Raw genomic sequence first — 19,026 nt, 5'->3', positions numbered from 1 at the left:
GATACACAAAAACTTTTAAAACTCAGTAAGACAAACAATGCTATTTAAAAAACAAACAGGCAAAAGTAGGCTGTACTTAGTGAATGGGTTCCAAAGAATAGAACATGGAAAGGAGTAAAGGAAGAACTTTATAGTGGTGAGGCTCGATAAACACTGCCTTGTCTAGTGGTTGAGACTAATATCATCCCTGTTGATAGCGTGACCCTCTGTTATGATGTCAAGAGAATGGCACTTTACTTCCATGGTATTCTTCCACAAAATCCACAACCCCTGTATAACCAAGAGAAAAAAAAAATTTCAATCCAAATTGAAGGACATTCTATAAGATCCCCAACCAGCATTCCTCAAAATTGAAGGTCGTGAGGGGTGCCTGGCTGGCTAAATCAGTGGAACATGTGACTCTTGATCTCGGGGTTGTGAGTTCAAGCCTCACGATGGGTATAGAGATTGCTTAAGAATATAATCTTTAAAAAAAAAAATCAAAGGTTATTAAAAATAAGACCAAGAAATTGCCACAGACCAGAGGAAACTAAGAAGATGTAATGACAAAATGTAATGTATTCTGGATAGGCCCCCAAACAGGAAAAGTATATTTGTGGAAAATGTAATTCTCTCTTTTTAAAAAATTTATTTTAATGTTTCTTTTTGAGAGAAAGAGAGACAGAGTGCAAGCAGAGGAGGGGCAGAAAGAGAGGGAGGCACAGAATCCGAAGCAGGCTCCAGGCTCCAAGATGTCAGCACAGAGCCCGACACGGGACTCGAACTCACCAACCGTGAGATCATGACCGGAGCCGAAGTCTGACACTTAATGGACTGAGCCACCCAGGCGCCCCGGAAAATGCAACTCTGATGAAGTCTGGAGTTCAGGTCACAGTATTAATGCCAGTGTTGGTTTGTCAGTTGTGACAAATACGCCACGGTCATGTTAAGATGTTAGCCGTAGGGGGAAACTAAGGTTACTCTCTGAACTATCTGCAACTTTTTAAATAAATCGATTCTAGAACTTATTAAAAATGTACAAAGAAAAGATCTGAATGGATATCTCACCGGATAAAATATATGTGAATAGCTAATAAGCCCTTGAAAATATGCTCATCATTATTAGCCATTAGGGAGATGCACATTAAAACCACAATGAGATGATACCATTTCACACCCACTAGGATGGCCGTCATCACAAAGACAGAATCAAATGTTGGTGAGGATGTGGGGGAACGGGAACCCTCACACAGTGCTTGTGGGAATGCACAATGGTGCGGCCACTTTGGAAGTAACTTAGCAGCTCTTCAGAAGTTAAACATGCACCAAATGAGCCAGCACTTCTTCTCCAACGTGTCTACCCGAGAAAAATGAAACCATGCCCCCACACTTGGTACGTGAATGTTCAAAACAAGATTTGTTCTTTATGTATGGTCCAACTTAGAAATAATCCAAATGTCCACCACCAGATAAACAAATTATGTGGATAAACAAATTACACGCAGAGGAATACCACTCAGCAGTAAAAAGGAGCACACCGTTCATACATGCCCCAACACGGACAAGCCTCAAAAACATGCTAAGCGGGGTGCCTGGGTGGCTCCGTCGGTTGAGCGTCCAGTGTCGGCCCAGGTCATGATCTCACGGTTCGGGAGTTCAAGCCCCACAACGGGCTTGCTGCTGTCGGCATAGAGCCCGCTTCGAATCCTCTGTCCCCACTTACTCTGCCCCTCCCCACCTTGTGTTCTCTCAAAAATAAACATTTAGGGGCGCCTGGGTGGCTCAGTCGGCGCCACTTAAGCGTCCGACTTCAGCTCAGGTCATGATCTTGTGGTTTGTGAGTTTGAGCCCCGCGTCAGGCTCTGTGCTGACAGCTCGGAGCCTGGAGCCTGCTGCGGGTTCTGTGTCTCCCTCTCTGTCTCTGCCCTTCCCCCACTTGTGCTCTGTCTCTATCAAAAATAAACGTATAAAAATTTTAAAAAATAAACATTTAAAAACTAAATAAAAATTTAAAAACAGAACTGTAAACCAGACATTTGACAGCAACAGTTGGTGGCCATCTATTAAGTATAAGGCACAGGAAGGTGATACACAAACTTGGGAGCAAGACTGACGTGGCATCCATGCTCGTGCACCTTGCTTAGGGCACCCAGAAGGGATGTAGGACAGAGGTGGTGACTGTGGGGAGGAAGACAGGATGCTTGGGGTGATAAGCATTTGGATCAGGAAGACGGAGATTGTGAGAGTCATGGGTATGTCATTGTCAAATGGGAAGTTTCATAGCAAGCAATTCAAATAGTGGGGCATTTTATCGCCAGCTGAGTTAGAACTCTAGGAACCACTCAGAAGCTGTGCAGCAAGCTGCAAAGTTGCTTTTTTGCCTCTATTCCCAGAAGACTGCACCAGGAAGCCTGAAGAAATGTGGGTGTTTTTGGTTTTTGTTGGTTTATGTTTATTTATTTTTGAGAGCGAGAGAGACAGAGCACGAGCAGGGGAGGGCCAGAGAGAGAGGGAGGCACAGAATCGGAAGGCTCCAGGCTCTGAGCTGTCAGCACAGAGCCCGACGTGGGGCCCAAACTCGGGAATGGTGAGATCATGACCCGAGCTGAAGTCAGACGCCCAACCGACTGAGCCACCCAAACACCCCGTGGGTTTTTTTTAATGTTTGTCTGTTTATTTATTTACTTCCTTACTTATTTACTTATTAAGAGAGAGAGACAGAATCCCAAACAGGCTCTGTGCTGTCAGTGCAGAGCCCCACGCAGGGCTTGAACTCACGAACCATGAGATCATGACCCGAGCTGAAGTCAAGAGTCTAGATGTTCACCTGAGTCACCCAGGCACCCCTGATAGGTTCTCTTTTAGTCCTATTCTCCACTACAGTTTATATCTCTCCTCTCTATGTCCTTTCTGTAAAAAAAGACAGAAGCTGGCATATGGGCACTCAGTCCAGACACAAGCCCTGGTTTGAGTCATTTCACCCTAGAGCTACCCTCTGTGGTTTTGTCGCTCCTTATATACACACGAGGAGACTCCTGAGACTTGACAACTTGCTCCATTCTGCACAGCTAGAAAGAAGTGGAATCGGAGCAGGCTAAGGGCAGTGTGACCCCCAAACCCATTCCTCCCTGTCTCTATCAAGCAGCTGCCGAGAAAGACGTTCCACGTCATTTGAGGAGCCATCTGATCTGACTTCTGTGGTAACGTGCTGTCCTACCACTGGGTCTGTCTCTGGACCCCAGGTTCTATTGAGAGGGACCCTGGAGAGCATCTGATCTGTCCCCAGAGGGGCAGTTCTAGTGTACGTCTCTGATCAAGCAAGTTCCGCTTCCCTGAGCCCCAATTTCCTCATCTCTAAAACGGGGGTTGGTTTAGATGAGTGGTTCACAAACCACCGGTCTCAGACCCCTTTACATTCCTAAAAATGACCGATGATACAAAGAGCTTCTGTTTATGTGAGTTTTATCAATATTTACCAATTCATTGACTTTGAAGCTTACTTATTTTGAGAGAAGACAAGGGAGGGGCAGTGAGAGAGGGAGAGAGAGAGAATCCCATGTAGGCTCCACACTGTCAGCACAGAGCCCGACACGGGGCTCACAGCCATCAGACCATGACCTGGGCCGAAATCAAGAGTCAGACGCCTAACCGACTGAGCCACGTAGGCAGCCCAATATTTACCGTTTTTTAAAAAAATCAATACCAGTTTTTAATAACAAGTTCCCAAAACAAAAGGAAACTCCGTGATCTGTGTTACTGCCTGGCAGTTTTGCAAATCTCTCTAACGTCAAGCTCACTACAGTTTAAGACCGCCGGATTCTCTCATTTGCTTCTACACGTAACCTCTTCCAGAGCACATGTCACAGAGCCTCTGGAAAACGCCACTGGACACTCGTAAGAGAATGAAGATGAAAAAAAGACAAATCCGATCCTACTGGTGCTACGGAGAAAGGTTTTGTCCCCACTTCTCCCTGAAAGGGTATGAGGGACCTCCAGGGGTCCTAGACCACCCTTTGAGAACCGTTTCAAAAGGTGGCCCGTGCGCCACCTGCAGTCAGAACCCACTGGAGGGATAAAATGCACACTGCCCGGCGTCCCCCAGACCTGTGGTATCCGAATTCACATTTAACAAGCCGCCTCGCACACTGGAGGGCGGAGACACTCGGTTGGGAGAGCCCCACGATTCCTACCAGCCTGGTTCCTCCAAAAGTACTGTCACCTGTTTGGGCGGGGCCGGGGCTCAGGCCGCGCAGGGCTTTTGCCTCAACGGTGACCAGTGACGGAAGGTCTGCCCTCCCTGGTTTTGCTTGGCTCCGCCATTTCCATAGTCACTTCCTTCCCCCTTTAGGGAAGTGTTGAGGGCAGCCAGGCACCTTGCTTGTAGCTTTAAGATAAATTCTGGGCTTTCTTGGCTGAAATTAAAAACAGAAGAAACAACAGGTGTTGGTGAGGAAGTGGAGAAAGGGGAACCCTGGTGCCCTGTGGCGGGAACGCTAACCGGTGCGGCCGCAGTGGAAAACCGTATGGAGGTGCCTCAAAAAATTAAAAATAGAACTACCCTATGATCCAGTAATTCCACTTCTGGGTATTTACCCCAAGAATAAGAAAACGCTAATTCGAAAAGATAGAGGCACCCCTGTGTTTATTGTGGCGTGATCTACAATGGCCAAATTACAGAAGCCTCCCTAATGTCCGTCGACTGACGAATGGATAAAGGAGTGGTATATATACACTGGAATACTATTGAGCCATAAACAAGAATGAAATCTTCCCATTTGCAACATGGATGGAACTAGGGTGTATTATGCTAAGTGAAAGAAGTGAAGTCCGAGAAAGACAAATACCACAGGATTTTACTCGTACGTGGAATTCAACAAAGAAAAACAGAGACTCAACTACAGAGAACAAACTGATGGTTAGCAGAGGGGAAGTGGGGGTGGGGATGGGTGAAATAGAAGACTAGGAGAGTAGTACGCTTATTGTGGGGCACCTGGCTGGCTCAGTCGGTAGAACATGCGACTCTTGATCTTGGGGTCATGAATTTGAGCCTCAATTTGCAGGTAGAGATTTTTTTTTAATGTTTATTTTATTTTTGCGAGAGAGAGAGCGTGAGCAGGGGAGGGACAGAGAGAGAAGGAGGCACAGAATCTGAAGCAGGATCCAGGCTCCCAGCTGTCAGCACAGAGCCCGATGCGGGGCTCAAACCCATGAACTGTGAGATCATGACCTGAGTCGAAGTTGGACGCTTAACCGATTATTATTTTTTTTAAAAGGGTACACTTATTGTGATGAGCACTGAGTAATGTACAAAATTGTTGAATCACTACATTGTATACGTGAAACTATTAACAACAAAGTATGTTAACTGTACTGGAGGTTTCTTTTTTTTTAATTACTAATGTTGAACCAAAAAATAAAATAAACTCTGGGCTTGCCTACAGTTGTCTATTTCTGTACCCAGGAAAAGCAAGAAGGAAAGAAGGAAAGGGCCTCAGGGGACAGGGATTTCTCTTCCTTAGGAGGAAGTGCTATTCTAACCTTGGCCCCACCTGGACATTGTACAGTGAGTCAACCTCAGAATCCATGAACACCTTGCTCAAGGGAGAGTATACAAAAGAAAATTGGACTTTTCGGGCATGTAAGCCCTGACTGGTACAAAACAGGCAAATATGGAAGCGACTCAAGAAAAAGAACAAATTCATAGAAAGAATGCCTTTAGTGAAGAAAACCATACAGATAAATATTTACATAGAAGATAAAGTAGATTGTGAGTTTTAAAATTTTCAGAGATTCCATTGCATTCAAAAATACTGCCACTATGATTTATTCATACCCAACTTCCAACAGGAAAAAAACTACCATAGTGGGTGGGACACAAGCTCGCATGGAAATTATTGTACCTGTCGAAATCTGTATTACAAATCTGTGCACTTGGTGTGATGGAACTAGCCTTGGCCTTGAATCAGTCACAACTGGGTCACTAACTACCCACTAACCAGCTGTGTGACTTTTCTATCGGGTGAGCACTTACTGTGTGCAAGGTACACGTGAGATGACCTGAAGGATTCATGGAAACACAAAAAATCTTAAATGTGCTGGAGGCGCCAAGCCTGGTTCAGCAGCATCTGCTGTAGGAGGCGGGAGGGTTCAGTGCTGGGAGAGGAAGATGCCTGGAGCACCCGGGCACTTCTGAGAAGGCCTGCGGGGCACCTCCAGCTCCTCAGCGGGTTCGGGAAGTTCAACGACGCTACCTCCTCCACCCCCGCAACAAGTTCGTTCCCAGCCTGCTCTGCGCCCGCTGCTTTTCCTGCAACTGGGGCTGCGCGCTCCCCGCGCAGGGTCGTGGGTGGGGTCCCACATTTCCTGGCACCCGTTACTCCCACAGGCCGCAACGAGCCTCGGTCCCCGACGGGGTTGAACCCCACAGTGCGCGGCCGCGATGGGAGGGGCGAGGGGCACTCGGACAACAGGCGTCCGAGTGCCTGGGACCCTGGAATGCACGGCCCGACGTGAGCCGCCACCCTTCCCACCGAGCGGAGCCCCGGCCCCGAGCGTCCTCTGCTCTGGGGTCCGGGTGGGGCCGCCCGCCGCCGCCCCTCCGCCAGCCCCGGCGACCCCGCCGCGCGCCCGACACCCTCCTCGGTCCCGGGGCCTCCCGGCTTGCGCCCCGCCCCCCCTCCCAGTCGCCAGTGCCTGTCCCGGAGCCCCCCGCCTCGCCCCACCCCCTGTGCCAGTCCCAGGCGTCCCCCGCCCTGCCAGCTCCGCTGTCCCTTGCGCCCGCCAGCTCGCGCCCCCCGCCGCCTTCACTTGTGCCCCCGCCCCCTGCCCCCAGTGCCTGTCTCAGGTGCCCCGCACCCCTCCACTCGTGCCTGCGCCCCTCCCGGCCCCTTGTGCTAGTCCCGGGCGCCCCCTGCTCGGTTCCCTGTGCCTGTCCCAGGCGCCCCCCACCCCCCCTCCACTTATGCCCGCGCCGCGCCCAGCCTGCTGTTCCGGCGCCCAGAGCCTCTCGCCCGGCGCGCTCGTACCAGTCCCCGGCGACCCCGCCCCTTCTGCTTTGGCGTCGCCATCGATGTGCTCTGCGCTCTCCTGAGCCGGCTCCAGAAGTGGGCGGGCCTGTTTGCCTCAGGTGGTCTAACAGGCGCCGGGAAGGGCCAATGGCGTGGTGGCACAGCTCCGCCCCTTCCTCCCGATTGGTCGGCGCCGGAAGGCCGCGGCCAGAGCCTGGGGGCCGAAGCAGGAGCGGGACTCCTCCTCGGTCGCCGCTCCGCGCGCTCTCAGCTCTCGGGTTCTGTCCGCTCCTGCCCGGTCCGTCGCCGCCGCCATGGCCCAGTGAGTGACGGCTCGCGGACAGCCGGGGAACTTTACGGGGGCCGGCGAGGAGGGCGGAACCTGCCTGAAGTCGCTTTGGCCCCGGGGGTCGCCGGAGCACGGCCTCGTGGCGCCCGGAGCCTGGGACCTACAGGGTCTCAGCCCCCTCGGGCCCGGGCCCTCTACCCCTCGCGGCGGCGCCGGGCGGATCCCCCTTTCTAGAAAGGGCCGGGCGGGAGGGAACCCGCGTGGCCGAGGGCAGCCAGGGCCCGAGCCAGGAGGGGAAGAGGCTGGACAGTGGGCGGCTGTGCCTGCAGGGGCTTCTCCCCCGTGTGGGAGCGGGGACACCCGCAGTGAGCACGGCAAAGATTGCATGCCCTCCTGCGTGCAAGTCTAGTTGATCTCAAGAGAACTCGAGGTCCTTTGAAGTGGCAGAGGGCAGGGTGGCCTGGAGGCGCATGCCTGGGTTCTCAGGGGTAGAAGAGAGGAGGGGGACAGAGGAAATGGTAAGGCAAGGTATTCATAGCAAAAGCTAGGACACTCTGGGCCCCTGAGTTGGAAGGGATTAAAGTGGAACCGACACATTTTCTTTGTTCCTTTTTCCGGTCTTTTAGAGCTGATATTGCACTGATTGGACTGGCTGTCATGGGCCAGAACTTAATTTTGAACATGAATGACCATGGCTTCGTGGTAAGTCAGGAGGGCACACTCTTGTGGGTTCTTGGTGCACGGAGGCTGATTTCAAAGATCCTGTACAATCTGGAACTTAGGTCTCTTCGTATATGCCCTGTTGCTGCTTAGGACGTTTTTTGCAAAGGGAAAGAGAAGCACCAGGTCACATGCGGTGTGGGAGGGCCAGCTCTGCAATCCTCTGAAGGACAGTCTTGCAAAATAGATGTCAGTTCTGTAAGCCTGGATAAACTTACCGGATGTTAAGTAGGAGAAATCCGGCTGGGTGTATAGAACTCTACCTTTATTGCCTAATGAGAACCGGGGGAGAGAGAAAAGTTTAAATCGTTATAAACACTAAAGTGGTTTCGGTACAAAAGATAGCAGTTTGCAGCAGCCGCTTCCTAGACTTGATTGAGTCTCTATCAGCTAGTGACAGACTCTAGCCTGATTTGCCTCGGGCAGTCACCCTTTGCTTATATTCAGTTCCGTGCCTTGGGGTTCACTTAATCCAGGGTCTGAAGGTCTTCCGTGTCCTGAATCTCCTAATCAGACCTTTTCGGCCTTCTAGGTTTGTGCTTTTAATAGGACGGTCTCCAAAGTGGATGATTTCTTGGCCAACGAGGCAAAGGGAACCAAGGTGGTCGGAGCACACTCCTTGGAGGAGATGGTCTCCAAGCTGAAGAAACCGCGGCGCATCATACTGCTGGTGAAGGCTGGCCAAGCCGTTGATGATTTCATTGAAAAACTGGTGAGGCCAGCCCTGCCCCCCCAGCTGCTACTAGTGGGGCAGCTTTTCTCTTCCCGTAGCTAGATCTCGCTTTTCTACTTAAGAGATTTTTTTTTTTTTCTTTTTCAATTTCTGGATATGAACTGCTCAGTTCAAACAAAACTGCTTCAATGTCTCAGCGTTCGTCAACTTGGCACTAATTTAAGTGACAGCACATCCTCAGGTGGTAATGATTCCTTAGGCATGAGATTCTGAGCCACCGAGAGACGAGAGACGTTGCCATAAGAATTCATTAACAATGGGGACAGAAACCATAGTCTTGGTCTCTGTCTTTGGTATTCGGAAACACAGTTTTGGTCGTGGTGTTACGCGTGTTTAGTGCTATTCGCTAATAAACCTTAGTGTCTGAAATTTAGAAGTCGGTTTTTTCTTGACACTTAAAGTGTCGTATCGCTTAATATAAACGATGAGGTCCCCTTAGGGAATCCTGGGAACTACATTCTTTCTCAATGATTTGTTGGCTCTAGCAAGTGTATCTTTTTTGCAAGAAAAAAAAAAATGTGTGTTAGGGCTGGAACGGCCGTGCTGGGGCAGATGGGTGACCCGATGCCAAGTGTCCCAGAGAGGGCCTCTGGGAGGCGGGCCTCTGGGAGGCAGGCCTCTGTTACACTTCTGGCCCTGATTATCAGCCAAGGAGGGAGTGTTTTGTGTAGGTGCTAACCCTTGTTCTGTAACACATTATAGTCTGATCCCTCTAGACTTTCCCCTGCTGTGCGTCATCAGGGGGTGGTGGGTCTGTCCCCTCACAGAGGGGCTGATGGCCACCCACCCACTGGGATGACTGTGGGAGAGGAGGAGCTGATGGGGACAACAGCCTTTTCCCCTGGGAATGTGCCCAGCACCATTTGGTTGAGGCACTGTAGCTGTGAGCTGTTTCTGGGGCACCTCTGGGGCCCCTTCCCTCAACATACCTCACCGACAATCCATGGAGACAAGCTCACGGCCAGTGCCCTGCAGCCTCGGGGTGCTATTTCCTCCAACAACGAAACGCAAAACCACACACAACATATGGACGAAGGGGCACCCGTGGAAATAACTCATGAAGCTACTCAAAAACAATTCTACGGTAACAGCTCTGAAAAAAACCCGAGGCATTAGCTGTCTGGAAGAAACGTTTCTCGGTGAGAAATGTAGTGCCAGGAAACAAAAGGCAAGGGGTGAACGTTCCTTTTCTCCAGGAGCAGTGTTAACAGTGGGGGCGACTCCACAGGGAGAGGGGTTTGTAACCAGCGTGCTACCATGAAAGACAAAAATGACCTAGAAAGGAAGAACACTGTGATAAGGGAAGGACATAGTAAGCTTTTTGTGTAGCAAGATGCTAAGCTGGTCACGATTAGCGACAGAACGGATTGGAAAGTGGTAGCTTAGTCTTCAGCGTAAGAAAATACGAAGTGAGGTTCACTGAAGCCCTGTGTGGGGGTGCGGGGGGGATGTGGACTGAATGATAAATGACCAAGCCAGCCCAGTTGTGTTCTGTAGGAAGATGTGCTAGTTCGAGGCCCGGTCTCGTCCCGCCGTCTCCAGACGGGGCTGATCATCTCACTCACTCAGGCACCAAACCACCTGATGTCTGTTCACTGGACCCCTACTCTGCCCTGTGCAGAGATTTTATAGGACGTGATGTAATCCTTCAGAACGAGCCCTGTTCCCAGTGTTTGGGAGTGTAAACGAGCCAAGGGCACGCACTGGAAATACAAAATCTTTCAAGTAGGTTTTGGTTGTTGTCAAATTTTAAATTTTTTTTTTTAACGTTTATTTATTTTTGAGACAGAGAGAGACAGAGCATGAATGGGGGAGGGTCAGAGAGAGAGGGAGACACAGAATTCGAAACAGGCTCCAGGCTCTGAGCTGTCAGCACAGAGCCCGACGCGGGGCTCGAATTCACAGACTGTGAGATCATGACCTGAGCCGAAGTCAGACACTTAACCGACTGAGCCACCCAGGTGCCCCTATTTCTCTTTTTTTTTTTTAATGTTTTTATTTCTTTTTGACACAGAGAGAGACAGAGCATGAGCAGGGGAGGGGCAGAGAGAGAGGGAGACACAGAATCTGCAGCAGGCCCCAGGTTCTGAGCCATCAGCCCAGAGCCCGACGCGGGGCTCAAACTCACGGACCGTGAGATCATGACCTGAGCTGAAGTCGGACGCCTAACCGACTGAGCCACCCAGGCGCCCCTGGTTGTTGTCAAATTTTAAAGAGAACCATCTTAGTTGTGGGGAGGTCTGACTGGGTTGCTAGCCCTAACCTTTCATGTAGGCTCCAGCCGTAGCCACGGAGAGGATTTTTGAAAATGAAACAACATACGCTTTTAGACTGGATTTATTTGGGATAAATTCTTGTTTGTATTAATTGCTCGAGGTACATTCTGTTTTTGTCTTTCATTTCTTTGGCTCACCTTAATGCTAGTGTCTGGTTACAGGTACCATTGTTGGACACTGGTGACATCATCATTGATGGAGGAAATTCTGAATACAGGGATACCACAGTAAGTATTCTCCAGTCTAAATTCTTCCTGGTTCTGGGAACATTCTAGAAAAAAGTATCAGCACTGTACATGTGATAAAAGCATGGACTGTCCTGTAGTGCTGACTCTGGGGCTTGGTGCTGACGTTGCAGTTCTTGGCCTTTGTTTCTGCTAAGACATACCTGATGGAATGAGGCCTCCTCAGTCATACATATAACTCAAAAGGATGACTTTTGCTTGGATACAGCAGGCTGAGAGTTTGTGCTTAGCTCTTTCCTACTGTGCCACCAGCCCATGGTATGTCAGTCGGTGTGCAATGTGGTTGAGAACCATGTCCTTTTTTTTTTTTAATGTTTTATTTGAGAGAGATAGCAGGGAAGGGGCAGGGAGAGAGGGGGACAAGAGGATATGAAGCCGGCTTTGCACTGAGAGCAGTGAGCCCGATTCGGGACTTGAACTCATGAACCGCGAGATCATCACCTGAGTGGAAGTTGGATGCTCAACCAACCGAGTCACATAGGTGCCCCGAGAACCACGTCTTTACTGGCCTCATATGCTAGAAGGAGTTTCTGGAGGATCTGAAGTGCTGAGTCGGGGAAGTCGTATTTGTATTAAACTCTTTTGTATCATTTTTTAAAATGCTTTATTTGAGAGAGAGAGAGAGAGAGAGAGAGAGAGAGAGAGAGGGAGGCAGAGAGAGGGGGACAGAGAATCCCAAGCTGACAGCAGAGAGCTTGATGCTGGGCTTGAACTCACAAACTTTGAGATCATGACCTGAGCCGCAGCCAGATGCTTAACCGATTGAGCCACCCAGATGCCCTGTATTAAACTCCTGATTGAGTCTTACGGTAACTGGATCTTATAGTAAAATGAGAATGTATGTTTGGCTTTATTATTTCCATTTGGGGGAAGGATAGCTATTTATTTTATTTTGTTTTGTTTTATTGTTTTCTTATTTTATTATTATTTTTTTAATGTTTATTATTTATTTTGACAGGGGGACAGAGAGAGGGAGAGAATTCCAAGCAGGCTCCTTGCTGTCAGCACAGAGCCGGATGTGGGGCTCGATCCCACAGACTGTGAAATCATGACCTGAGCTGAAATCAAGAGTTGGGACACTTAACTGACTGAGCTACCCAGGCACCCAGATAGCTATTTTAAACTTCTGTGGAGGGGCGTCTGGGTGGCTCAGTTGGTTGGATGTCTGACTTCTGCTTAGATCATGGTCTCACTGTTTGTGGGTCAGCTGTGCTGACAGCTCAGAGCCTGGAACCTGCTTCAGATTCTGTGTCTCCCTCTCTCTGCCCTTCCCCCACTTGCGTGCAAGCTCGCTCTCTCTCTCTCTCTCTCTCTCTCTCTCTTAAAAATAAATAAACATTAGACTTCTGTGGATTGTTGTTTTTTTTTTTTTTAAAGTAATCTCTGCACACGACATAGGGATCAAACTCACGATCCTGAGATCAAGAGTCACATGCTTTACTGAGCCAGCCAGGCACGCTGGATATTTTTTTTCTAACTCCCAAACTGAGGGGATTAAATTTCTTGAATGATCAGGTTATTCTTGGATCCTTGGGTCATTTCATGTCCAGTGTGGGCTCTCCATACATGTCTGATACCTCCTCTCATTCATTGGGAGAGAACTTTATGGAAGCATAATGAAATTAATTTTCTCTCCTGTAGAGACGATGTCAAACCCTCAAGGCCAAGGGAATCCTGTTTGTGGGGAGCGGAGTCAGTGGCGGAGAGGAAGGGGCCCGCTATGGCCCCTCACTTATGCCAGGAGGTGACAAAGAAGCCTGGTGAGTATCGAAGGTGCCCCACTTCGGCACAAGGGAGGCCTGAGCCGGGAGAAGGGTGAGCTGGGGACACTTCCGGCACCCTGACCTCTGTGGTGCCTGAGTGTCAGAGATGCTGGAAAGGTTTCTTTTATCCACTCTGCTGCTTTGACATCATACACGTGCATATTCTCTTTTGCCTGTTTACTTCTGTTACTCCCTCCAAGACTGATCTAGAAATTCTAAATAGGCTTCCAGAGTCCAGAGGCTTTAAGGAAGCTGTTCGCATAGCGTCCTGTGCACTGTTTGGACTTAGAAGTAAGGTCTGCCTCTGTAAGTGATGTGCGGTTCTAAGATAGCCGTGTATTTAATAATTGTGGGTAATGGGAAAACCTGACAGAGCCTATTTTGTCCCTGGGAAAGCGAGGTGGACATTTTTTATTTGATTTGGGGCAAAAACACATTTTACACTGTTTGCTGTGCTTCATATAAGAGGAGGTGTTGGCCATAGAAGGGGAGGTGTGTTGGAGATGTGAAAGAAGGGGTGCGTGAGGCGTAAGGGTGGGGGGTGAGCGGAGAGAGAACCAACACAAACAGATGGAAGGGATAATCCCACCTGCCGTTGACTGAGGGCAACTCCCCCTGCTGTTCAGACCGCAGAGAGAGAGAGAGCCAGACAGAGGGAGATAGCTGAGCAGAACAGAAGCAAACAGAAAAGGAGGATCCTTTTCAGGGAGGCCTGACAAGGTACCATTCTTTTCTGAATGAATTTGACTTCCAAATATGCTACAGTCAGGTGTTAAAGAAAACATGTTCAAACCTAATTCCCAGAGGTGAAGGGTTTTCCTGGGGCAAGTTATTCTTTCTGTTACCTCTCTGAGGAGTAAGTTTGGAGATTCTTTTTTTAGTTAAAAAAAATTTTTTTTTTGGCAATGTTTTCTTTTTTTTTTTTTTTTGAGAGAGAGACAGAGTGCAAGTTGGGGAGGGGCAGAGAGAGAGGGAGACACAGAATCTGAAGCCGGCTCCAGGCTCCAGGCTCCGAGCCGTCAGCACAGAGCCCATTTCTGGGCTTGAACCCACGAACCATGAGATCATGACCTGAGCTGGAGTTGGTCACTTAAGTGACTGAGCCACTCAGGCGTCCCAAGTTCGGGGATTCTTTTAAGTAAGTTACATCTAGAAGTAGATAGAAGTCTTCCTGCTTCTGAGAAGCTTATGAACATTTACGTGGGGGTAACAGCCCGGCAGGCTAGACACGCAGACATGACGCAGGAAAGTATTTGATATGCGCAGGTGCCCTGCATTTCCTCGCACCGGTCTGGCAGAGGTGCAAGTGACGCTGTGACCTGACGTGCTCCCCGTGAGATCAGGAGAGTTCTCAAGCTCTGCATGTCACTGTCTTAGCCCTAATCCTAAGCATTAGCTTTGCGACCCCGTCAGTTCTGTGTCTTTGCCAAACACTTCTTGCGAAGGAGCCTTTAGTGGTCAATAGTGAGGAGAACATAGGCGAGAAGCCCCGTGAGGTAACCTATCCTCGTACAGGAGCAGCAGAAGGAATGAAGAACACCCGGTTTTCCTCTGAATAGTAGTGGGCGCAGCCCCGGGAGGTCCTGCACGGTGCCACCAGCCAGAGCCGGGCTGTATCTGACCACGCGCACCCGGGCTGGGAGAAGGGCTGTCTACAGGAACATCCCTGTGGCCCGCCGTTTGGAACCACAGCTTCTTTTGATTGTGCAGAAGAAATTTCTCCTGATGCTTTGATGCTTCCTCTGGCCTTTCTGTCTATCCGTCTGTCCGCTCTAATCACAGAGCCCGCAGCCTCTGACAGGTTTCCCTCGGCACTTCTGGCACATTCGTTACTTTTTTCCACCTCCCATTCAACCTCTCCATTTGAACAAAATTGGGGGTGGGGGGATAGTCCTTGAGTATCTTGAGATCTCAACCCCTCTCTTTTCAGTAGCTAAACTACACGGTTCCTTTCCACAGGCCCCACATCAAGACAATCTTCCAAGGCATCGCTGCAAAAGTAGGAACTGGGGAACCGTGCTGTGACTGGGCAAGTTCTGGCTACTCTTTCAAGCCTGCTGGTAACATGGGCACAGGTGTCGTGAAGTGCACAGAGCCAGGACGCCCCTGGTGGCAACAGGCGGCTCAGATGTGAAGTCACGAAGTCGCTAGCAAGCTGAGGCCTAAGATGCTTGCCTGTGTTACATGTCCTTGCATCTTAGCTGAACATTCAGAGCCTTGAGGCTGACGTTAAAAACAGCCCTCCTCGATTCATCTGAAAGCCGGGTTCTTTAAGAAGGCACAGCAAGGATGAGGGGAAGTGAGGTTTGTTTTAGCTGTGTGGCTTCAGGAAAATGACGAAGATGTCAGAGTCCAAAGGGGCCCTTGTCTGCCCACGTGGAAGAGGACTGACTGGCTGGTGCTGTCAGATATCCTGGCCCCGGCCGTGGAAAATCTCGTACCTGTAGCTTGGGATGCAGGTGCCCTGTGCTTGAACAGAGCACATTATGGCCTCTTGCCTTCACGAAATGGGAGGGAGGCCCAGGCTCGTTCATACAGACCTCTCTTCTGGCATTTTGTGTTGCTACTAGAATAAGTTTTATCCCTACCGCAGCCTCAGTCCATACCGCGAGGCTGGGAGACCTGAGCTGTAATTCTGGCTCTCCATTAACTGGGTGATCATGAGCGAGTCAGAAAATTCCGTGGGCTTCAGTGTTCTTGTCTGTAAAACAAACGTGGGGGGTGGGCTGGATGGTCGCTAAGGTCTCTTTAGCTCCTAATCCCCTTTGTTAGTTTGATTTCGTCCCAGGGAGGTAAAGGGTGGAGATGAACCGAGGACTGAGGCATATGAAGAATGGGGGGGGCCTGACCACGCCCGGTGACTTCAGCTGTAGCACCCACGCTGGTCCGTACATTTTCACCAGTGGTCACTGTCTGCTTAGGGTAGAGAGAGGCTGGGCCGGATTTGGAGGGCTGATGATTTTCTCCTTAGTATGAAGGACTGGGAAGGGAACTCTTAACGCCTTGACGGTCAATTACTACAGTAAAAGTACAGCGACAGTCACTTCTTTGTAGATAATGCTTAGGATAGAAGCGTCAAGAATTCTGTCCTAAGCGTATCTACAGATACAGATACTGGCCCTGAGGTGTCTTGATTGAGTCTTTCCGTAGCCTCAAGGCTTTGTCTCGGGATACTGAAAGAACTGGGATAGATCCTAAAAGGCACTCCTTAGTTCACTTGTGAAGTCACAGCCAGGATGGGGTGAAGTAAGATGTTACTCATCACGCTCCTTAGCAGCCACAGAAAGTGTCACAGTCAGCAGGAGGCAGGTCACCAGTGGAGACTCAGACCATGGAGGTCTCTCTAAACGTCAGCAGTACGGATCCCGGCGGTGACAGCCAGGATAGAGCGTGCTCAGGTCCAGCAAACACTGGGTCCAGCCGCAGGTAGGTGCCTGTCGTGGAGACGGATGCACCTGACCTCAGAGCCCGATGCCCCTGAGTACTGACCCTGACACTCCCTTTGTTCTGAGTCCCCGCCCACTACACAATTTGCAGATTATTTGGCTTCCCCCGTAGCTTGTCTGCAGGGACAGAGTATGCCGGCCGGACTCACACTTGTAACTACTGAGATCCATAGTTAAGTTTCTCACCCTCAATTCATAAACTGGGACTCTGACTATATACATCTTGCCAGCTTTGTTAGAAATCAGTGTTTTTTGTCAACTGTGAGACCCTGGTGAGGACACATTTCTGGGCTTCCGAGGTGGAGGGCCAGACCTGGGATCTAAGGTCACTTTACCCCTTGGTAGCCACTGGAAACACCTACGACACACGTGTTTTTAAAAGTACAAGGGATTTAATTAGCTGACTTACTGTAACCCCCGGTCACCAGGAGCATGGTGACCTCAGGAGGAGGAGGAGGTCTTTGACTCGTGGCCAGGGCTGGGGGCGAGGGGCCCTGAGTAACAAGGGAAGGTGGGAAATGCAGGTAAAGGGCTGGGGGTGCCGGCAGTGAGTTGAAAGGTGTGGAAGAATCTAGAATGAATTTAGAGTGAGTTTGAAGTTACACGGGGCTGGATTGAAGCTTGTATTGAGTTGCTCCATAGTGATTCTTAATTTTAAAAATACTACAGATATTTGCTTCATCGCTGTCGTTCCTTGTCTGGGGAGGGAGCCTGGCGAAAGGGTTTGATGTGGGCTTTTCTGGGCCGTTCCTCTGGGGCCGTCTCTGAGGCCTCCTGGTGCCTGTCCCTCTAACAGGTGGGAGATGAAGGAGCGGGACACTTCGTGAAGATGGTGCACAACGGGATAGAGTACGGGGACATGCAGCTCATCTGTGAGGCCTACCACCTGATGAAAGATGTGCTGGAGATGGGGCACGACGAGATGGCGAAGGTGAGTCCCGGGCCCTGCTGCAGGTGCGGCAGGCGGGCCTGCTCGGAGAAGGGACTTGCTGGCTCCAGTAAAGCCTCCCTCCTCCTCCTTCCTGCGGTCGTGCTGCTGGCAGGATGGACTCAGCCCGGTTGGAGGGAAGCTATAAGATGGGAGAGCTCGTCACTGAGCCGAACGTCCCCAGGGGATCTTGGTGGTAACCATTCCCACCGTTTACTGACCCTTTTTTTTTTAAGCTTATTTTTAGAGAAAGAGAACAAGAGAGCAAGTGCATGGGGCCAGATGCAGGGCTCGATCTCACGAACCATGAGATCATAACCTGAGCTGATAGCAAGTCGGCTGCTTAACCGACTGAGTCACCCAGGTGCCCCTCTTTTTTTTTTTTTTTTTTTTTAAAGATTTTATTTTTCAAGTAATCTCTACACCCAAGGTGGGGCTTAAACTCAAAACCGCAAGATCAAGAGTCGCACACTCCACTGACGAAGCCAGCCGGGCACCCCGAGAAGCTTGCTTTTCTGGTCAGGTTGGGACTGGCTGTTTGGCAGTTAGTCAAAAAAGTTAGCCAAAGTGGGGAAACAGAACACCCCCCGCCCCCACCCCGATATTTTATTATGAAGATGTGCAAACATACAGCAAAGCTGAAAGAATTCGGTAGTGAGCACTTGTGGGAACACCACCCTGATTCTTTGCTTAGCGTTCCACTACGCTTGCCGTGTCGATTATCTGGCCAGCCCTCCGTCGGTTTGATCTTTTACAAATACGTTTCAAGGTAAGCCTCAGTACTCTGTTCTCTTCAGCATCGTTGACGAGGCAAACACTTCTTTTAACTGAAAATACAGGAGAGCACACTCATCGCCACTCCCGCCCTTTTCTCTAAATGTGGCTCTCCCGGCTCGCATCGTAGTCCTTTCTCATCCAGAATTTCTAGTTCTAGTCACTTCGAGTGGAGCGTGATTTAGAGACACTTGTGAGGTACGCACTGCAGAGTCCTTCCAGATTTTGTACGGTTTTTCCTCCTGATGTTTAACGGTGTCATCCCCACTTTACTGACTCAGCCACCCAGGCACCCCCAACACAATCTAACTTAGTTTTTATAGAAATAGTGCTTTTTTTGTTGTGTTCATATTTCATTGGTTTACTTCAAACTTAATACATGTGTTCAACGAGTACATAGAAGTGCTTCTGTCCACGCTAGGAACTATTCTAAACACTGGGGATGTGACAGTGAAAAAAACCCACAAAGGCGCTATCCTGCATGGAGCTGGGAAGACACAATAATAATTGCATAGACAATAGAAAACTCAGGGGTGTGGCACCTGGGTGGCTCAGTCAGTTAAGTGGCCCACTTTGACTCAGGTCATGATCTCACGGTTCATGGGATCGAGCCCCACATCAGGCTCTATGCTGGCAACATGGGGCCTGCTTGGGATTCTCTGTCTCTTTCTCTGCCCCTTCCCTGCTCACGCATTTGTGCTCTCTTTCTCTTTCTCTCTTTCTCTCTCTCTCTCTCTCTCTCTCTCTCTCTCCCTCTCTCTCTCCCTCTCTCTCTCTCTCCCTCTCTCTCCCTCTCTCTCCCTCTGTCTCTCTCTCCCTCTCTCTCTCTCTCTCTCTCTCAAAAACATGAAAATAAATAAATAGAT

At 49.8% G+C, this 19,026-nt stretch overlaps 1 protein-coding gene across 1 annotated transcript in view; it reads left to right on the top strand.

The window, feature by feature from the left end:
- The first annotated feature begins 7,200 nt into the window (after positions 1-7,200).
- Positions 7,201-19,026, top strand: part of PGD (phosphogluconate dehydrogenase) — a 17,312-nt gene continuing 5,486 nt past the window's right edge. Inside the window, exons 1-7 of the mRNA XM_049618135.1 lie at positions 7,201-7,308; positions 7,902-7,977; positions 8,528-8,707; positions 11,166-11,231; positions 12,891-13,009; positions 14,972-15,041; positions 17,255-17,389. Of these exons, the coding sequence (XP_049474092.1) occupies positions 7,301-7,308; positions 7,902-7,977; positions 8,528-8,707; positions 11,166-11,231; positions 12,891-13,009; positions 14,972-15,041; positions 17,255-17,389 (654 nt within the window). The 5' untranslated portion in view covers positions 7,201-7,300. The remainder of the gene's footprint in view (positions 7,309-7,901; positions 7,978-8,527; positions 8,708-11,165; positions 11,232-12,890; positions 13,010-14,971; positions 15,042-17,254; positions 17,390-19,026) is intronic.

This window comes from Panthera uncia (genome assembly GCF_023721935.1).
Source record: "Panthera uncia isolate 11264 chromosome C1 unlocalized genomic scaffold, Puncia_PCG_1.0 HiC_scaffold_4, whole genome shotgun sequence".
Classification (NCBI taxonomy): Eukaryota; Metazoa; Chordata; class Mammalia; order Carnivora; family Felidae; genus Panthera; species Panthera uncia.
Note: the sequence above shows the minus strand (reverse complement) of the source record. Positions and strands in the feature narration are given on the sequence as shown.